Raw genomic sequence first — 14,583 nt, 5'->3', positions numbered from 1 at the left:
GCTGAATTCACCTTATCGTGCCTTATCGCACAGTCCTACAGCTAACAACCACTACTACTTCTGCTCCATCCACCTTTCCATAAACCCAGGCGCCATGTCGGAAAAAGAAAGGCGGCTCCTGCCCTTTGCGTCCGTCGACTCCCCCTGGTACAGAAGAAAGTCGCTGCTTTCCGAAACCATGATCCGTGACGAAATACCGTCCATCTACGAGAGCCACAGCTTCTTCCCTGACTCCTCCTCATACACCATCATCTCCTTGAAACAGGGGCAAGGGTTTTTGTTCAACCAGGACTTGTTTGCCACGCCGTACCAGCAGCTGCGGGCGTTGGCCAATGAGAGAAGAGCTGCCAATGAACGGAAGTTCCGGGCTATGAGTATGTCTCAGGCGGTCAGGAACAAGAAGGAGGCACAGCGAAGGCACACGAGTCACGAGCTACGCCCGGTGATCCACCAGCCCGTGGGGAAGTTCGATTCTGCTATTGAGGACGACTCGATGGATGTGGAATCGGAGGAGAATGAGCTGGATCTGGACGACCTGGCCATTATAGACGAGTACGAGGAAGACGTTGCAGGCGACGTCGAGGGGTTTCTGGCGTACGAGCGGGTGAAGGTTGCCGATGTGATTGTGGATCCCAACGATACGAGTTTCCTTCCGACCGAGGCGGACAAGTTGGTGGAGGTTGAGGAGGACGACGACGAGGAAGACGATGGGTTTGACGAGTACGAGGAGGACCGGGAGGACGAAAAGTGCCCCATGCTGGAGGACGATGAGGAGTAGGGGGGAATTAGGAGGGTTATGGAAGGCAGGTAGCAGGTTTTTCTGAAGGTGATATTCAGGGGCCAACTCGGGAGGAGTGTTTCCAGGCGCTTTGAAAGCATTCTGACTTGAATTGGGTAAGCGGCGTTCTGGAAAATGTGGGTGGCTAGCTTTTGACATTGATATCATCCAAAAGCCGTGACCTTCGTGCAATTTTCACTACCATTGCAACTCCTTCGATAGATTATCTCCAGGTACTTGCTCTGAATTGACAAGAAATAGTCCAAGCTTGATTGAATCCACCTTGAGTTCTGTGGGCTTCTTATTGGGCACCTGCTATGGGCTCCTTTCAGTCTCCTGGACATCAACAGTAATACCCAGCAACTATCTTCATCGTCACTCCAGCCCCCTTTCAAACCACCAACATCTGATGACGACGAATATCCCCCAATGAGAACCGAAACCTGCCACACTACCCAAATCTTGTATTTAGCCACCACTGTTGAACCAATTGATACCTTTTACGTACCCATCCATAACCTCAATTATATTTCTACTATCATCGGAATCATTACGAATTCTGTGATTTTCTTCATCTTTTATTTATTTTTTTCTTTTACGGCATAATGTATTTACACGGTGCTAACGTTTCCTTCCTTCTGGTCCGGAGGTACCTCTCGAGTGGTGCGATCGCGCATCGCCAACTTTCAACTACACCATGGCATCGGTAGCAGAGCAGTTTGAGAAACTCCTGTTGGATTTCACCCAATCACAGACCCAGCTCCAGGAGCTCAGTGCGGCCCGTTCGCAGCTCGAGACTCAGCTCCAGGAAAACAAGATTGTCCTTGAGGAATTCGGCGATTTGGACGAGAGCGCCCAGATTTACAAGTTGACGGGCCCAGTGCTCATGCCACAGGACTTTGCCGAGGCCAAGCTCAACGTGAGCAAGAGAATCGAGTTCATCGAGGGCGAGATCCGCCGCGTGGAGGAGAAGTTGGAGAAGCAGCAGCAGCACATGGAGGAGACTCGTGGCAAGCTCCTACAGACCAAGACGCAAATGGCGTAAAACTCAACCGCGGGCAAGCTGCGAGCGGATAAGGTTGAGCAAGGAGACGGCGTTGAAAAAAGACCACTGCTCCACGGCGTTGTAAGAGTCGCCCATGAAGCGGACCGCCTGGATGTTGCGATCGACAAAGCTGTTGGTGGAGTCAAACGGAGGTGTGTCCAGGAGCATGTAGAGCTCCAGCTTGACGTATATAGACGAAAGAAGAAGGCGCTTGGCGTACCAAGCCAGGTCGTTGGACATGTCGCCGGCGTAGTAGGCAATGTCGTCGCTCAAGGCGTGGAGTTCAGCCAACGAGGCGCTCCAGTTGTATGGAAGCACGAGCTGCGAGAGACCCGAAGCCAACTGGCCCACCACGGGCTGGTTGTATGAAAGACGCTCTTTCAAGAGGTACGCGGCTCTGTCGAACTCGTCGGGGATCTTGTGGAACTCCAGCTGGGGATCAAGCACATGCTCGTAGAGTTTCTGTCTTTGGTGTTTCAACCAGAAAAGCGTGAGCTGGAGCTCTGGCGACTCGTTCAGCGGATTAGCGGCAATGACGCTTTGAAGCGAGTCGGCGTAGCCAAGGTCCCGCACGGCGTCGTCAATACACTGTTTGTGGAAACCGTACTTGGGAAGGTAGTCCAAGGCTTTGGTAAGGAGGATCAGTTCTGGAGCCTTGTTGTTGATAAGGATGTTTGGGTGCAGGGCGGAGTGGTACTTAGCCACACTGAGGCGGTTTCCGAAACGAGAGCCGACGCGGAGGCTTCTGAGGGTGCTTTGCATTGTGGTGATGTGGTAGGTGTTGATGGAGATATGAGCTGATTTCGCGCGCAGTAGGTGTGAAGATGGAGGTGGGGTGGGGTGGGAGAATAAGGTCTTTTTTGACGATTTATGACGATTTAGGGTAAGGTTGTTTTGTGTTGAGTGAATGGAATTGTGAATTGGGGGTTTTGGAGGGGAGCCGGTCATGGTGGATGGGCATTGGTGGACCCTGTAATGGAGGGTATGGTAGATTGAAGGGTTATACGACGGGGCGGTCGGAATGGTATGCACAGCGTTTTCTCGAGGTATTTTGGAAGGCCAGAGTTTTAAAGTTGGAAAATTGAAGAAAAGATTGGTATTTTGGTCGAATTTGGTGGTTTTCGGTGGCTGACAGAAATGGTTGCAAAATGCGAACTGCACCAGAATAGCCGCTCTCGGCTTTGGTTAAGGTGTTTCAGTGGTGTGGGTTGAAGGTTTGGAAGATTGTGTTTATTCTGTTCGTAAGCGTCGTTTTCTTAGTTGTGCTGACTATATGTGAGAAGAGTCGTGAAACCTGGTGATCAGTGGGTCTCACACGGTGTGGACAATTCGATAGAGCTGTAGTTCTTCAATACTGATGATGCTTGAGTTCGTTCATCGACTAGATGGATTTTGTAATTATTGCTAGACATGTCTTCTTGATGGAAAAGACCGGTGAGCGAAGCTGAGTAGTTCGATCAACGAGGGGCTTGGTGATCTCTCTATGGTTTACCACGAATTTGCAGCCAGATCCATTTACACACTGACTGACCGTAAAGGCAATATCTGTTGGCCAAATTGATCCACATAATGGAATTTCTAATTCATTAAACTGTTGACTTGAGTATTTCAATGAAAAGCGGGTGTTGGCTAGGGCTCTCATGTTGAGGTACAAACGTATATGGTTCTCAACCACCTACTGCTTTTTCCTCTTTTACAACCTTACCCAAAAAGAACCCATTTCAATCGGCCCTCCATTACCGATTTTGATTAAGAAACCGTAAAATATGATAGCCCCCACTAAACTTGCCCTCCAGCTCTCTAAGCCTGTTTCAGAGAGTCTATCAGATGCAAATAACATTATCACTAGAACCTTCTGCCACGAAGTCCCCGAAAACAAGGTTGAAACTCGTTCAAAGTCAAATTCGTCAAACGATCCCAACCACTTCCTTGTTTGTTCAGGACTCAAGGTGAAGAAACCCTTTCTCTTCAGGCAATCTTTGGCTGGTAAGCCTCATTGTGATCTCCAGATGGTACTTTCCAACGCCAAACTTAATGAACAAGGAGGTTCACAGCTCCATCGAGTAAGCAGGATTCAAAGGCAAGAGCAGAGGAAAAAGACTCTTCTTGCCAAAAGGCTAGTCGGGTGCTGGGGTTGTACCTTCAAGAATTTGAATAGCCAATATGTGGGAGCAAAAAATCAAGCGCTAGCTCTATTGCAGACTCCTACTGATCATATGGCATTGGTCAGATCGAATCAGCAGTACGACTTCATTCGTCTCTTCAAGCTCTTCGAATACTACCACACTTACTGGAAGCACATTTCTTCTGTTTCTGAGGTGATCGAAAAGAGCCAAACTTTCACTGCACCAGTTACTCAGTGTGTGCTTGTGGGAACGAAGATTGTGGTAAGGGTGCCATGCCTTGGGGACCAGCTTCCATAGCATCAAATTGCACCCATCTTGGCTTTCATACATTAATTGGAAGAAATTGTCTTCAAAAGTATATTTCTGATAGAATCTCAGTAGATACAGCCATTGCAATAGTAACCCATTCACCTCCAGAAGTCAAGGTCTATAAATGGTCAACCCTCAACAAGCACAAAATATGCCCAATTGACTTTTCTTCTACAAACTCCATCCATCAATGCAAATCTTTATAGTGTCTATACCCCGGTCCAGTAGGCCTCTTATCAGACCTCCTCGCGATTTGCACCCATTCCTCCACATTCGCACTATCAACTACCTTCCTCTTTAGCATGCTAGTATGTGATTACGCCACCAAGCCACCAGCTTATACTAACAACAGTTTAAACCTTGGGCCGAAACGCCTAATCCACGTCACACATTCGACGACGAGCCAGATTCGCCACCATTAGTGCCGGAGGTCACGAAATCCTTGACCACATCAGATCTACCAGAGACCATCGTGATCGTGCCCAAGAACATTGGCGTGGTTCTCGAATTAGTGCCCAACAAGAATGTCGTGGGCCATATTGCCGTGGAGTATCCGCAATTGAAGGACATCGTGCCCAACGAGGAGTACGACGAAGACTCCCAGCTCTACTCCGCTGTCAACCTTGAAGCGCTAGGGCGAAAATTCAAGGCCGAGCAGATCCCCATTTACTCATTTGGAGAAAGCGGCTCTGGCTTTGCCATTATCGTCCCCCACTTCATGAACCCCATTGCGGAAAACAAGGTTGCCAGCGAAATCATCAAATTGGGCACCACCATCACATCATGGATTGCATTGGCGCCTTCGCCACTCAATAACGGAACCTCGCTATGCAGACTAGACATTGCCCTGTCGGTTGATGCATTCAAGCAGGTTCCAACCATCAAGCCTCCTCATTACACAACGGGCATAGTTGCAGCGGTGACTTCTCGTTTATTCCAGACCCGCCAATTGGGCAATGCTAATGTTTTGGTGCTCAATGCAGAGGGCCACCTGGGTTTTGAGAAGGTTGACGCTGACCTGGTCATGGACGCTGCAGAACTCATAGGTGGCTACCTTGTGGGCAAGCAGGGGAAAGCCAGTTATATCAAGCAGCTCAGTGCACATGTCCGTAAGATCAACTCGGGACTAACACTGGGCATGTACTTGTGAGACCAGAGTAGGAGAACGAAGATGTTTCTGGTCTCCGGTAGCATCCATGGTTGTACGTATGAACGGAATTGATGCAAATAACGTCGTAGCAGTGTAGAAGGGCACACTTATTGTCCAGTTGAATACCCGTGTGTCTACGACTGGGAGTTCCTCATGGAAAGGAAACAGTTCCAAAGCACGGAAATCGAGGAGGAAAACGGAACCTGAAGCAGACGGGGCACCAACAAAAAGTTGATAAACTGCACTGGAAACCAAACACTGTAGTTGATCATGAGCGTCTTGAGGTAGATCTTCTTGAGCTTCTCGGTGGCATCATCCCAGGAGCCGTTATCCAACACCATGGTACCGTAGACAAAGAAGCAAAAGAGCGAAACTGGCGAATACAAAAACTGATCGCTGAGCACCTTCCGGATAACCTCAACTACCTTAGGATCCTTGGAGTAAATCTGCAAGAACTTATACCAGAAGCACTGCGCCATTCCCATGATAAAGCCCCAGCACATGAATCCAGCGAGTCTGCTGAACAGAAAATAGGTCAACTGAGGACCCAAAAACGCCGGAGTTATTCCCTCACTTTGTACTTCTTCACCATCTAGATATTGCAAAAACTCCGTGACGTGTTCCTCTCGGAGCAGCTCGGTATCGTTATCCGGATCGTCGTCTTCAAAAGTGTTTCCCAATTCTGCCTCTATATCGTACGACGGCTCGTTAACGGTAACAGAAAACTGCTCAGCCAGGCCTCTATAGCTAAGAAGCGATTGTGCCAATGTCTCGGAAATGCCGTAAAGCACCAAGTTGGTCACTATAATCGTGACCAAGGAGCTCTTCATGTACAAGTCGTTGTACTTTGTTGTGAGTTTGAGGAGAAACGACCCGAGCACGGAGATTATCACGACATTAAGAACAGGCACATTGTGTATTCGTGGTGCATTAATGACCCTGGTGAAAAGGGATCGTGGAGACAGTGTAGCCATGAAGAAGAGTAGTTGGTGATAAGCGATAAGCAGCAGTGCAGGACAGGTTCAGTTGAGTAGGTGGAGATGTCACGGATGTAGAGGTTTATAGCCCATTGGGGTAATTCCAGGGAATGGAAAGTTTTCAAGGATGATGAGGAAAATAGAATGGTTGCTCTTTTGAAGTGGAGAGGCGTTTTGGATAGGGTACTTCGTTGCGAGAGGGTCCAAGTGTGGAGGATGAGGATAGAGGTGGGTGGTTGTATTTTGAAGATTTTATAAGGTGTAGCTTATTTTGAAGGGCATTAATAAAATGAACAAACAATGAATGATTTTTCATTCTTCAGGATTTTGGTGAAAATGGTGTGGTTTAAGCTCATGCGGAATTGTGCTTGCGAGTACCGACTGTAAGGCTTGTAAGGCTATTGATTTCGAAAAGAAGAAATGGGATTTGAATGATATCTATTTGTAATAAGAAAACTCTAGCCTAGGTTTGAGATTATCACTTCAAACGAATTCAAAAGTTTTGATGTTCGTTACGTTTTGGACTATTAATGAAAACCAGCTGGAGGCTGCGAAATACACCAAGGAATACGAAAGCAAAAAGATTATTGAAATGTAGCAAATCTCGCAAACTTCCATGAACCAACGATACCAATTTCACATATAATGGCAACAAACGGAATTGAAAAAGCTCACAAAACCCTGGGATAAAGGAAATACAGTCGATTTGACGAGCATTGTAGTCACAATACGGACCCACGTTCACACCACTCAGGTCAGTTCAACACATCACTTCTGAAGCAAACAGATAAATTGGCAGCCTGACCAGCCAAAACTATGTATACCCAAATCCATATTCCAACTTTTGAATTCATTATTCGATTTACTTCAAAACCTCTTCACCATCTCTTCCTCGTCACCCTCAGCTGGCTGCGAAACCACCATAAGTCACCCAGCACACCTACAATTCATCCCATGAACAAGGACACACCCTCTGGAATGATACTATTTCAATAAATTACTATCACGATCCCAAATTCCGCCTCCCCACGGCACCTTCACCACTTTTTCAACTTTTGCAACCACGGCACGTGACCGGTCTGCGCACGCACCCAATCATATCGTGAGAAAATCAACACCCATAATCAACCATCAATCGCCATGTCTTACAACAAAGCCTACGAGCCCGTCAGAGGCGACGTTGCCCAGTCGGACTATGAGCTCATTGACTCGGACCCTTACTACACCAGAGTCATCTCGTACTTCAGAGCTTCCGACATCGCAGTCTGGGGTGCTACTACTGCAGCTTTCCCAGTGGGTCTTGTGGCCTGGGAGAAATTGGAGCCTGTGGCCGGTGCTTTCAAAAAACCAGGCAAGGTGCCTGCTCCAGCTTTGAGAGCTGCCACGTTGATGGGCTTTTTCGGAGGATTCTACCTTGCGTACATCAGATCCAGTAAAAGATTCTTGGGCTGGTCTGAAAACGCCAGAGAGGTCAAGAAGGACAGATACGAAATCAAGAAGTTGTTGCTGGAGGAGAAGTTGCCATACCACCAGAACGAGTCTGTGTTGGACGACAGAATGAAGGATATCGCCAACAGAAACTCGCAGTACTCCTTCACTGCATTGTTCATTCTTCCCTGGTTCAACATGGCCCACCACCCATACCACGGTGTTGACATCAAGAAGTACTACGAGAACCGTGAGGGCGAGGAGAGCTGGGGCTTCAACTTGAAGCCTTACGAGGAGATTGTTGCCAAGTACACCAAGACGGTGGAGTAAATCAGGATTGAGGATAGATGAAAACCGTGGTCGGCCTGTCACCTGGCCACACCGGGCGCTGCCCGTTATGTCACATACAGACGAGCTTAGCTTGTAATAACGACGTTGCATTGACCAATTGTAGGAGACGAAGGTACTGTGGATACTGTTTTCAAAGTTAAAAGCTGCTTAAGGCTGCTTAGGGTAGAAAGTTCTGGAATGAAATAATTTGAGAAACTCATTTCATTTTCATTTCAACAAGTTTGTCAACTTTCGCCTGATGAGATGGTTATGTGAGACTAATCTACCACACCAAAAGCTGAACCAAACACTCAAATAAGCCTACTCACATCTAATTTAGCTTTCTTTATCTCTTCCCAATTAGTTTTTTAAATTTCTTTCAAAAAAATCCCTCTCTTCTGCTGCATTTCCAGTGGAATACCTCTTTTGTTTGCAGCCAACCTGCATGCGCGGGTGTTTGTTTACCCCAAGATCACCACTACCAACTACTACCTTCAGTATGGCAGACGAAGAGGACTATACAAATCTCCCCGTCGAGGAAAAAATCGTCCATAAAGTATGGAAGGTCAGACAAGACGGCTACACCGCGCTTAATGATCAATTTACCAAATCGAGAGGTCCAGACGACTCCTGTTTTTCCATATTCAGCCAGAAGCCCGAACTCGTCAAACAAATCGTGACCGACTCCAATGTTGTGGCACAAGAAGCTGCTCTACAGGCAGTCTGTCTGTTTTTTGAATTTGGCGGTAACGGGAATAATGCTGCTAAATTGAGGAACGCTGGTCTTATAACTAGTCTATGTGAGAAGGGTCTTTCTTCAAACAGAGCAGGTACGAAAGCAAAGGCTGTGGACGCTCTTTTGTGGATAGTGGAGCTCACCAATAGCGGAGACGCTGTCATTGAACAAATTGTGCCGTTTTTTGACAACAGACTTCCCAAACTCGTGGCTGCTTCTGTGAATGCAGTGTACTCAATAATCGAACAGTTTGGCTGCCAGGTGGCGTCTCCAAAGCCTGTTATTCCAAAACTCGCAAAGCTTTTCTCTCATGCTGATAAAAACGTCCGTGCTCAAGCAACTACACTCACAGTCGAAATCTACAAGTGGATGGGACAAGGTCTCACGCTGGTGCTCATGGACAGCTTAAGACCGGTGCAACAGAAGGACCTCCAGGCTGATTTTGAAAAGGTTGTAGGAGACAAACCCACACAAAAGCGTCTTACGAAGAAGCAACAAGAAGAGTTGGCTCAGCAGAGTAAGAACGAGAATGAGGACGTTGATATGGATGCAGAAAACACACCGGAGAACGGGGCAGCGCCAGCTGAGGAGTTTGATCCATTCCTGATGTTGGAGCCAGTGGAGGTACTCCTGAAACTACCGCTGAACTTGCACAGCTCAATGGCTTCCGCTAAGTGGAAGGACCGTAAGGAAGCCCTTGACGAAGTTCATGCTGTTCTTTCCAAGGCCCCAAAACTCGCCAACGACGACTATACTGACTTGGTTCGTATTTTTGCCAAGTGTATGAAAGACGCCAACATCCAGGTGGTTCAGCTAGCTGCTAACGGAATTGAATTCTTGTCCAAGGGTCTCAAGGAGGGTTTCCACAAGTATCAACATTTAGTTGTGGGACCAATGATCGACAGGAACAAAGAGAGGAAACCAGCAGTGACAGAGGCGCTAGGTAACGCACTTGACTCCATCTACCAATCGTCTTCTTTAGGCGACGTCCTTGACGAAACGCTCAATGGTATGAAGCACAGAACACCCCAAGTCAAGATTTCGGCAACCGACTACCTACGTCGTTGTTTGGCCAATGCCACTGTTCCTCCAAAACGCTCACAAATTGATGCCATAATGGAAGTCGGTGTGAAACTTCTAAGTGAGTCTCAGGAGACTATAAGACAGGCTGCTACAGACATGATAGGTACATTGATGAAGATCACCGGAGAAAGAGAGCTTCAGGGATTTTTGGAGAAAGTGGACGAGAACAGATTGGCCAAGGTCAAAGCTGCTCACGATAAGGCAGAGGTCAAAACCACAGCTAGTGCTGCCCTGCCACAACGGAAACAGCCTCAGCAGCCATCACGTTTGGCTACAAGCTCTACCAGTAAGATTTCTCTGGTCCCACCTCTCCGAAAGCCTACTTCATCTCAAGCTATTCCTTCAAAACGTGGTGCTACGTCTCCTGCCAAAAAGCCCGAGACAACGAAGCTCCCGTCTTCTGTGAGAAGTCTCACCGGTCGTCTGTTGGTGTCGTCTTCAACAAGACCAACCCCCAGTGCACCAGAGCCTGTTCAAAAGGGGCCTTCAATCGACGCCGAACAGCTCCGTGAGCTTGGATCTCTCAGGAAGGAGAAACAGGAGCTTTTGGCTCACACAAAGAGGCTTGTTGAGTCACAAAGCCAATGGGAGAGAGAGAGGGAGCAGTGTTACGAGCAGATGAGACAGCTTCAGGCTCAGCTTGAGACTCTTCAGGACGACAATGCCGCCAAACGTCAGGAGGTGATTGACAAGGACGCTGAGATCCTTCATCACAAGAACGAAGCAGGAAATGCTAAGCTAAAGATCCTCAGTATGGAACAGGTTATTGCCATGTTGAAGCTCAACCCAACTGGCAACCCAGACTCGTTGATTGAAGAGAGGAGATCCGACCCACCACAGCCATTATTCTCGCCCACAAGAACGGTAGAGCTTCAGGGCGAGGAGTCAAGAGGCACTAATAATGAGCTTAGCTCCCGTGTGGACCGTCTTTCTATTGATGGACATAATGCTTCAGGTTTCCAAGAACCAAAACAAAACTACCCTAGTCCGAAAAAGGCCGAGCTCACGCGTCATACAAGCAGTTACAGCACCTCCAGTTCCAAGGAGAATGTTTCTGAAGAAGACAACTGGAAGAAGGCCGCTGAAGTCACTGCTCAGTTGAAGGCTAGAATTGAGAAGATGAAGCAGAGAAACAGACTCTCCTTAAACAGGCCTTAGACTATGGGCTCAGCAGGAATTTAATGAAGGGTACTAGTACCGTCCCTCGACCGACATTCGCTAATATGGGTAATGACAAAAATGACAAGGTTGCTTTCAGACGACAAACAACAATCTGAAAGAGACAGACTGTGACAACAAAACGAAAAAAATTGAGTCACAAAACCACCACCCCGGAGCTTTGCTTCAAAAGGACTCATGGTGGTGGTGAGTAATATGTAGGTCGGACACACCGATTATCGATCTCGGGTTGGAAAAAAAGCGAGTGAGCGATAGCCAAACAACTGAAGTCCAGCGCCAAACAGGACGTTCATAACGATTGTCTGCAGCGAGAATGTCTACAAAGTTGAAGATTTTGGTCCCTGTCAAGAGGGTCATTGATTTCGCCATCAAGCCTAGAATCAACAAGGCCGGTACCGGCGTTGAGAAGAAGGGTGTGAAGTTCAGCATCAACCCTTTCTGTGACATTGCATTGGAGGAATCCTTGAAGCTCAGAGAGGCCAACAAGGGCTTGGTTGAGAAAATCCACGCCGTTTCCATTGGTCCCACCAAGGCTCAGGATATCTTGAGAACGGCACTTGCTAAAGGTGCTGATACCACCACGTTAGTGGATGTTGGTGAAGAGGAGGTTGAGCCTTTGAATGTGGCCAAGATCTTGCAGAAGGTTGTTGAAAAAGAGCAGTCCAACTTGGTCATCTTGGGTAAGCAGTCCATTGACGATGACGCCAACCAGACCGGTCAGATCTTGGCTGGTTTGTTGAACTGGCCCCAGGCCACCAACGCCTCCAAGGTTGAGGTTTCTGGCGACGAAGTCAGCGTGACCAGAGAGGTGGACGGCGGTGCCGACACACTCAAGGCCAAGTTGCCCATGATCGTGACGACCGATTTGAGATTGAACGAGCCTCGTTACGCCTCGTTGCCCAACATCATGAAGGCCAAGAAGAAGCCATTGGAGAAGTTGAAGGCCAGCGATTTGGGCGTGGAGATCGCCAGCCGTTTGGAGACGTTGAAGGTGGAAGAGCCACCTGCCCGTGCACCAGGTGTGAAGGTTGAAAACGTGGACGAGTTGGTCGCCAAGCTCCGGGACGCCAAGGCCATTTAGGCGAGGTTATAGATAATCGACGGTAGATACGAGGAGGCGGTGTAGAAAGATGGGTTGATGATTGATAGTGCAGAGACCGTAATCTGTGAAGACAATGGGATTGAATACTATTAAAGAGTGAAGTTTGCTATGGTTTTTTAGAGAACAATGACAATCGCATGCTTCATGATTCGGGTGGTTATGTATTAGTTCATAAGTAGAGGGCTGATTAGGGATTGAGATCAGATACGAGTAGCACCATCATCCAGCTTCACGGTCCATTCTGTCAATTGAGTCAGATTAGTCGATTGAGAGACAATTACAAGGAGTTTTGATCATAAGAGAAATGAAAAGAAGATGAATGAAAAGAAAAAACTATTCAAGCATCTTCAATGGTAGGTTTAACACCATTTGGTGCATTTTAGCAGCCATTATAGTCCACCACCCTAACATTCACACTGCCAATTGAGTACCTTCAAAGAGCTAAAACCCAATCCTTTTACCAATAGAAGCAATTTCAACCAATTTTCATCAACTCCAAAAAACGAAAAACAGCCACCACCCCGGAATTTCCACCCTATATAAGGTGCGCGGAACTACCCCACAATATCACCATGAGCACCCAGGTAGCCAAATACATAGACCAGCTTTTGACCAAGCCATACCTGAAACCACTCATTGTGGGCATCAGCGGGCCCCAGGGCCTGGGCAAGTCATACATGGTCTCCCATCTTCTTGAACATTACAGATCCACGCAGCCTAACTTGGCAGTGGCTGGGTTTCTGGTGGACGATTTCTACCTTCCTAGAAAACAGCAGGAGGAGGTCACCGAGAAGGCTAAATCGGAAGAAAATGAAGTTCTTCAGGGCCGAGGTCTTCCAGGAACACACGATGTGCCGTTTTTGCTTGATGTGTTCAAAAAGCTCAAAGCTCAAGAACCAGTGAAGATTCCTCGTTACGATAAGAGTGCTTTTTCTGGAAAGGGCGACAGGGCGCCGGAGGACACGTGGCAGTCTTTCAAAAACGTCGATTTGGTCATCATGGAGGGGTGGTTCAACGGGTACAGAGCTCTAGAGCCTGGGCTCTTCTCTACAGCATACTTTGGCCAATGGCCTTCGAGCATAGTGCAAAAGCATAAGTTCTACCATCTTCAGGAGGTGAACGAGGAGCTTGCAAAATTCAACCCCGTCTGGGACGCCTTCGACTACTTTGTCTTTTTGGATACAGATTCCACTGATAGTGTGTACGCATGGAGGCAGGAGCAGGAGGAGGAATTGAAGAGATTAAAGGGATCTGGCATGACGAAGGAGCAGGTCGTGGCGTTTGTGGACCGGTACATGCCGATGTACGTTTTGTACTACTGGCGGTTGTGTCGAGGAGGAACACTTACCAAGGGCCGGAACCTCAGGATGAGGATTAACGAAAAGAGGGAGGTTCTCGGGATCGAAGTTGTCTAAGGGATTGGCACTTGATCGGCTGGAGAGGGTTTCGAACATTTGTCGATGACGGTGACCTAAAGGATCATCGAAGAGTACTCATTGAATTACTATAATGCCTCAATTTGCTTGTCATGGTCAATTATCGTCAAGCGTTGGCATCTACATACATTGACTCAGTCGGTAAAACGGCGTTAATTGAATCTCATGGCTTCATCTCATCAATTGAGTAGGAAATTGCATAAGTAGACTAGACTCCAATCCCATATCGTCCTACACCGTATACCTCTCACATCCACTTCACCATCACCCCTCCTACAACCAACTTCTCTTTTCTTGATTTGTATATACCACGAACCACGGCCCTCTAGCAGCCCCGGCCTCACTTTTGGTAATCCTCAGGGTAGAAGATCAAGCGCTCCACACCTGCCTCCGTCAAAATCACCATTCTCACCACTCCGCCCGACGAGCCGTCCCACTTGATGGCCTCGCCCAACGCCGTCTTGATGAACGCCACGCACTCGTCCTTCTCCATGTCTGGCTTGTAGTTCTCGTCACACCATCCATAGATAAACGTCGAACCAGAACCGGCAATGGCGTACTGCTGCTCGTGGATAGAGCCGCCAATGGGCACAGAAAACACCTTGCCCTTGTTCTTCTTGTCGTATCCTGCGCAGATGATGCCCGCCGTCAAGTTGTCCTTGTTGTTGTAGCAGAGTTCCTGGAAAACACTGGCAGCGACCTTGGTGGTGGGTTTTTCACCCGGTGGCAACTGACTGGCGTAAACCTGCAAGTGGTATTTCACAATGTCGGCCACAGCCTGGGTGTCGGCAGCAGAGCCAGAACGACAACAGTAGATGGTGTCGTGGATCTGGGTCAACTTGTCTGAGACTCTGTTGGCGATGTAGGTGCCGGTGGTTGTTCTGGAGTCAGCTCCGAGAATGAC

At 48.0% G+C, this 14,583-nt stretch overlaps 8 protein-coding genes across 8 annotated transcripts; 6 read left to right on the top strand and 2 right to left on the bottom strand.

Annotated features, from left to right (window-relative positions):
* Positions 1 to 94: 94 nt before the first annotated feature.
* C7M61_004192 (uncharacterized protein) lies at positions 95 to 778 on the top strand (the record flags this gene model as incomplete). The annotated part of the gene is made up of 1 exon (XM_024859515.1): positions 95 to 778. One exon carries the CDS (start codon positions 95 to 97, stop codon positions 776 to 778), a length of 684 nt encoding a protein of 227 aa, XP_024712184.1.
* Positions 779 to 1,826: 1,048 nt separating this feature from the next.
* C7M61_004191 (ubiquinone biosynthesis protein) lies at positions 1,827 to 2,585 on the bottom strand (the record flags this gene model as incomplete). The annotated part of the gene is made up of 1 exon (XM_024859514.1): positions 1,827 to 2,585. The coding sequence occupies one exon, from the start codon at positions 2,583 to 2,585 to the stop codon at positions 1,827 to 1,829; it is 759 nt and encodes a 252-aa protein (XP_024712183.1).
* A 1,004-nt stretch (positions 2,586 to 3,589) lies between these two features.
* On the top strand, positions 3,590 to 5,408 carry C7M61_004190 (uncharacterized protein; the record flags this gene model as incomplete). The annotated part of the gene is made up of 2 exons (XM_024859513.1): positions 3,590 to 4,210; positions 4,611 to 5,408. 2 exons carry the CDS (start codon positions 3,590 to 3,592, stop codon positions 5,406 to 5,408), a joined length of 1,419 nt encoding a protein of 472 aa, XP_024712182.1.
* Positions 5,409 to 5,542: 134 nt separating this feature from the next.
* Positions 5,543 to 6,382, bottom strand: C7M61_004189 (uncharacterized protein; the record flags this gene model as incomplete). Its single annotated transcript, XM_024859512.1, has 1 exon — positions 5,543 to 6,382. One exon carries the CDS (start codon positions 6,380 to 6,382, stop codon positions 5,543 to 5,545), a length of 840 nt encoding a protein of 279 aa, XP_024712181.1.
* Positions 6,383 to 7,525: 1,143 nt separating this feature from the next.
* On the top strand, positions 7,526 to 8,143 carry NUO1 (Nuo1p; the record flags this gene model as incomplete). The annotated part of the gene is made up of 1 exon (XM_024859511.1): positions 7,526 to 8,143. One exon carries the CDS (start codon positions 7,526 to 7,528, stop codon positions 8,141 to 8,143), a length of 618 nt encoding a protein of 205 aa, XP_024712180.1.
* Positions 8,144 to 8,642: 499 nt separating this feature from the next.
* On the top strand, positions 8,643 to 11,120 carry C7M61_004187 (uncharacterized protein; the record flags this gene model as incomplete). The annotated part of the gene is made up of 1 exon (XM_024859510.1): positions 8,643 to 11,120. The coding sequence occupies one exon, from the start codon at positions 8,643 to 8,645 to the stop codon at positions 11,118 to 11,120; it is 2,478 nt and encodes an 825-aa protein (XP_024712179.1).
* Positions 11,121 to 11,454: 334 nt separating this feature from the next.
* C7M61_004186 (uncharacterized protein) lies at positions 11,455 to 12,222 on the top strand (the record flags this gene model as incomplete). Its single annotated transcript, XM_024859509.1, has 1 exon — positions 11,455 to 12,222. One exon carries the CDS (start codon positions 11,455 to 11,457, stop codon positions 12,220 to 12,222), a length of 768 nt encoding a protein of 255 aa, XP_024712178.1.
* Positions 12,223 to 12,815: 593 nt separating this feature from the next.
* On the top strand, positions 12,816 to 13,658 carry C7M61_004185 (putative ATP-dependent kinase; the record flags this gene model as incomplete). Its single annotated transcript, XM_024859508.1, has 1 exon — positions 12,816 to 13,658. One exon carries the CDS (start codon positions 12,816 to 12,818, stop codon positions 13,656 to 13,658), a length of 843 nt encoding a protein of 280 aa, XP_024712177.1.
* Between the last annotated feature and the right edge of the window lie 925 nt (positions 13,659 to 14,583).

Source organism: Candidozyma pseudohaemuli (genome assembly GCF_003013735.1).
Source record: "Candidozyma pseudohaemuli strain B12108 chromosome Unknown scaffold00013, whole genome shotgun sequence".
In the NCBI taxonomy this organism is placed as follows: Eukaryota; Fungi; Ascomycota; class Pichiomycetes; order Serinales; family Metschnikowiaceae; genus Candidozyma; species Candidozyma pseudohaemuli.
Note: the sequence above shows the minus strand (reverse complement) of the source record. Positions and strands in the feature narration are given on the sequence as shown.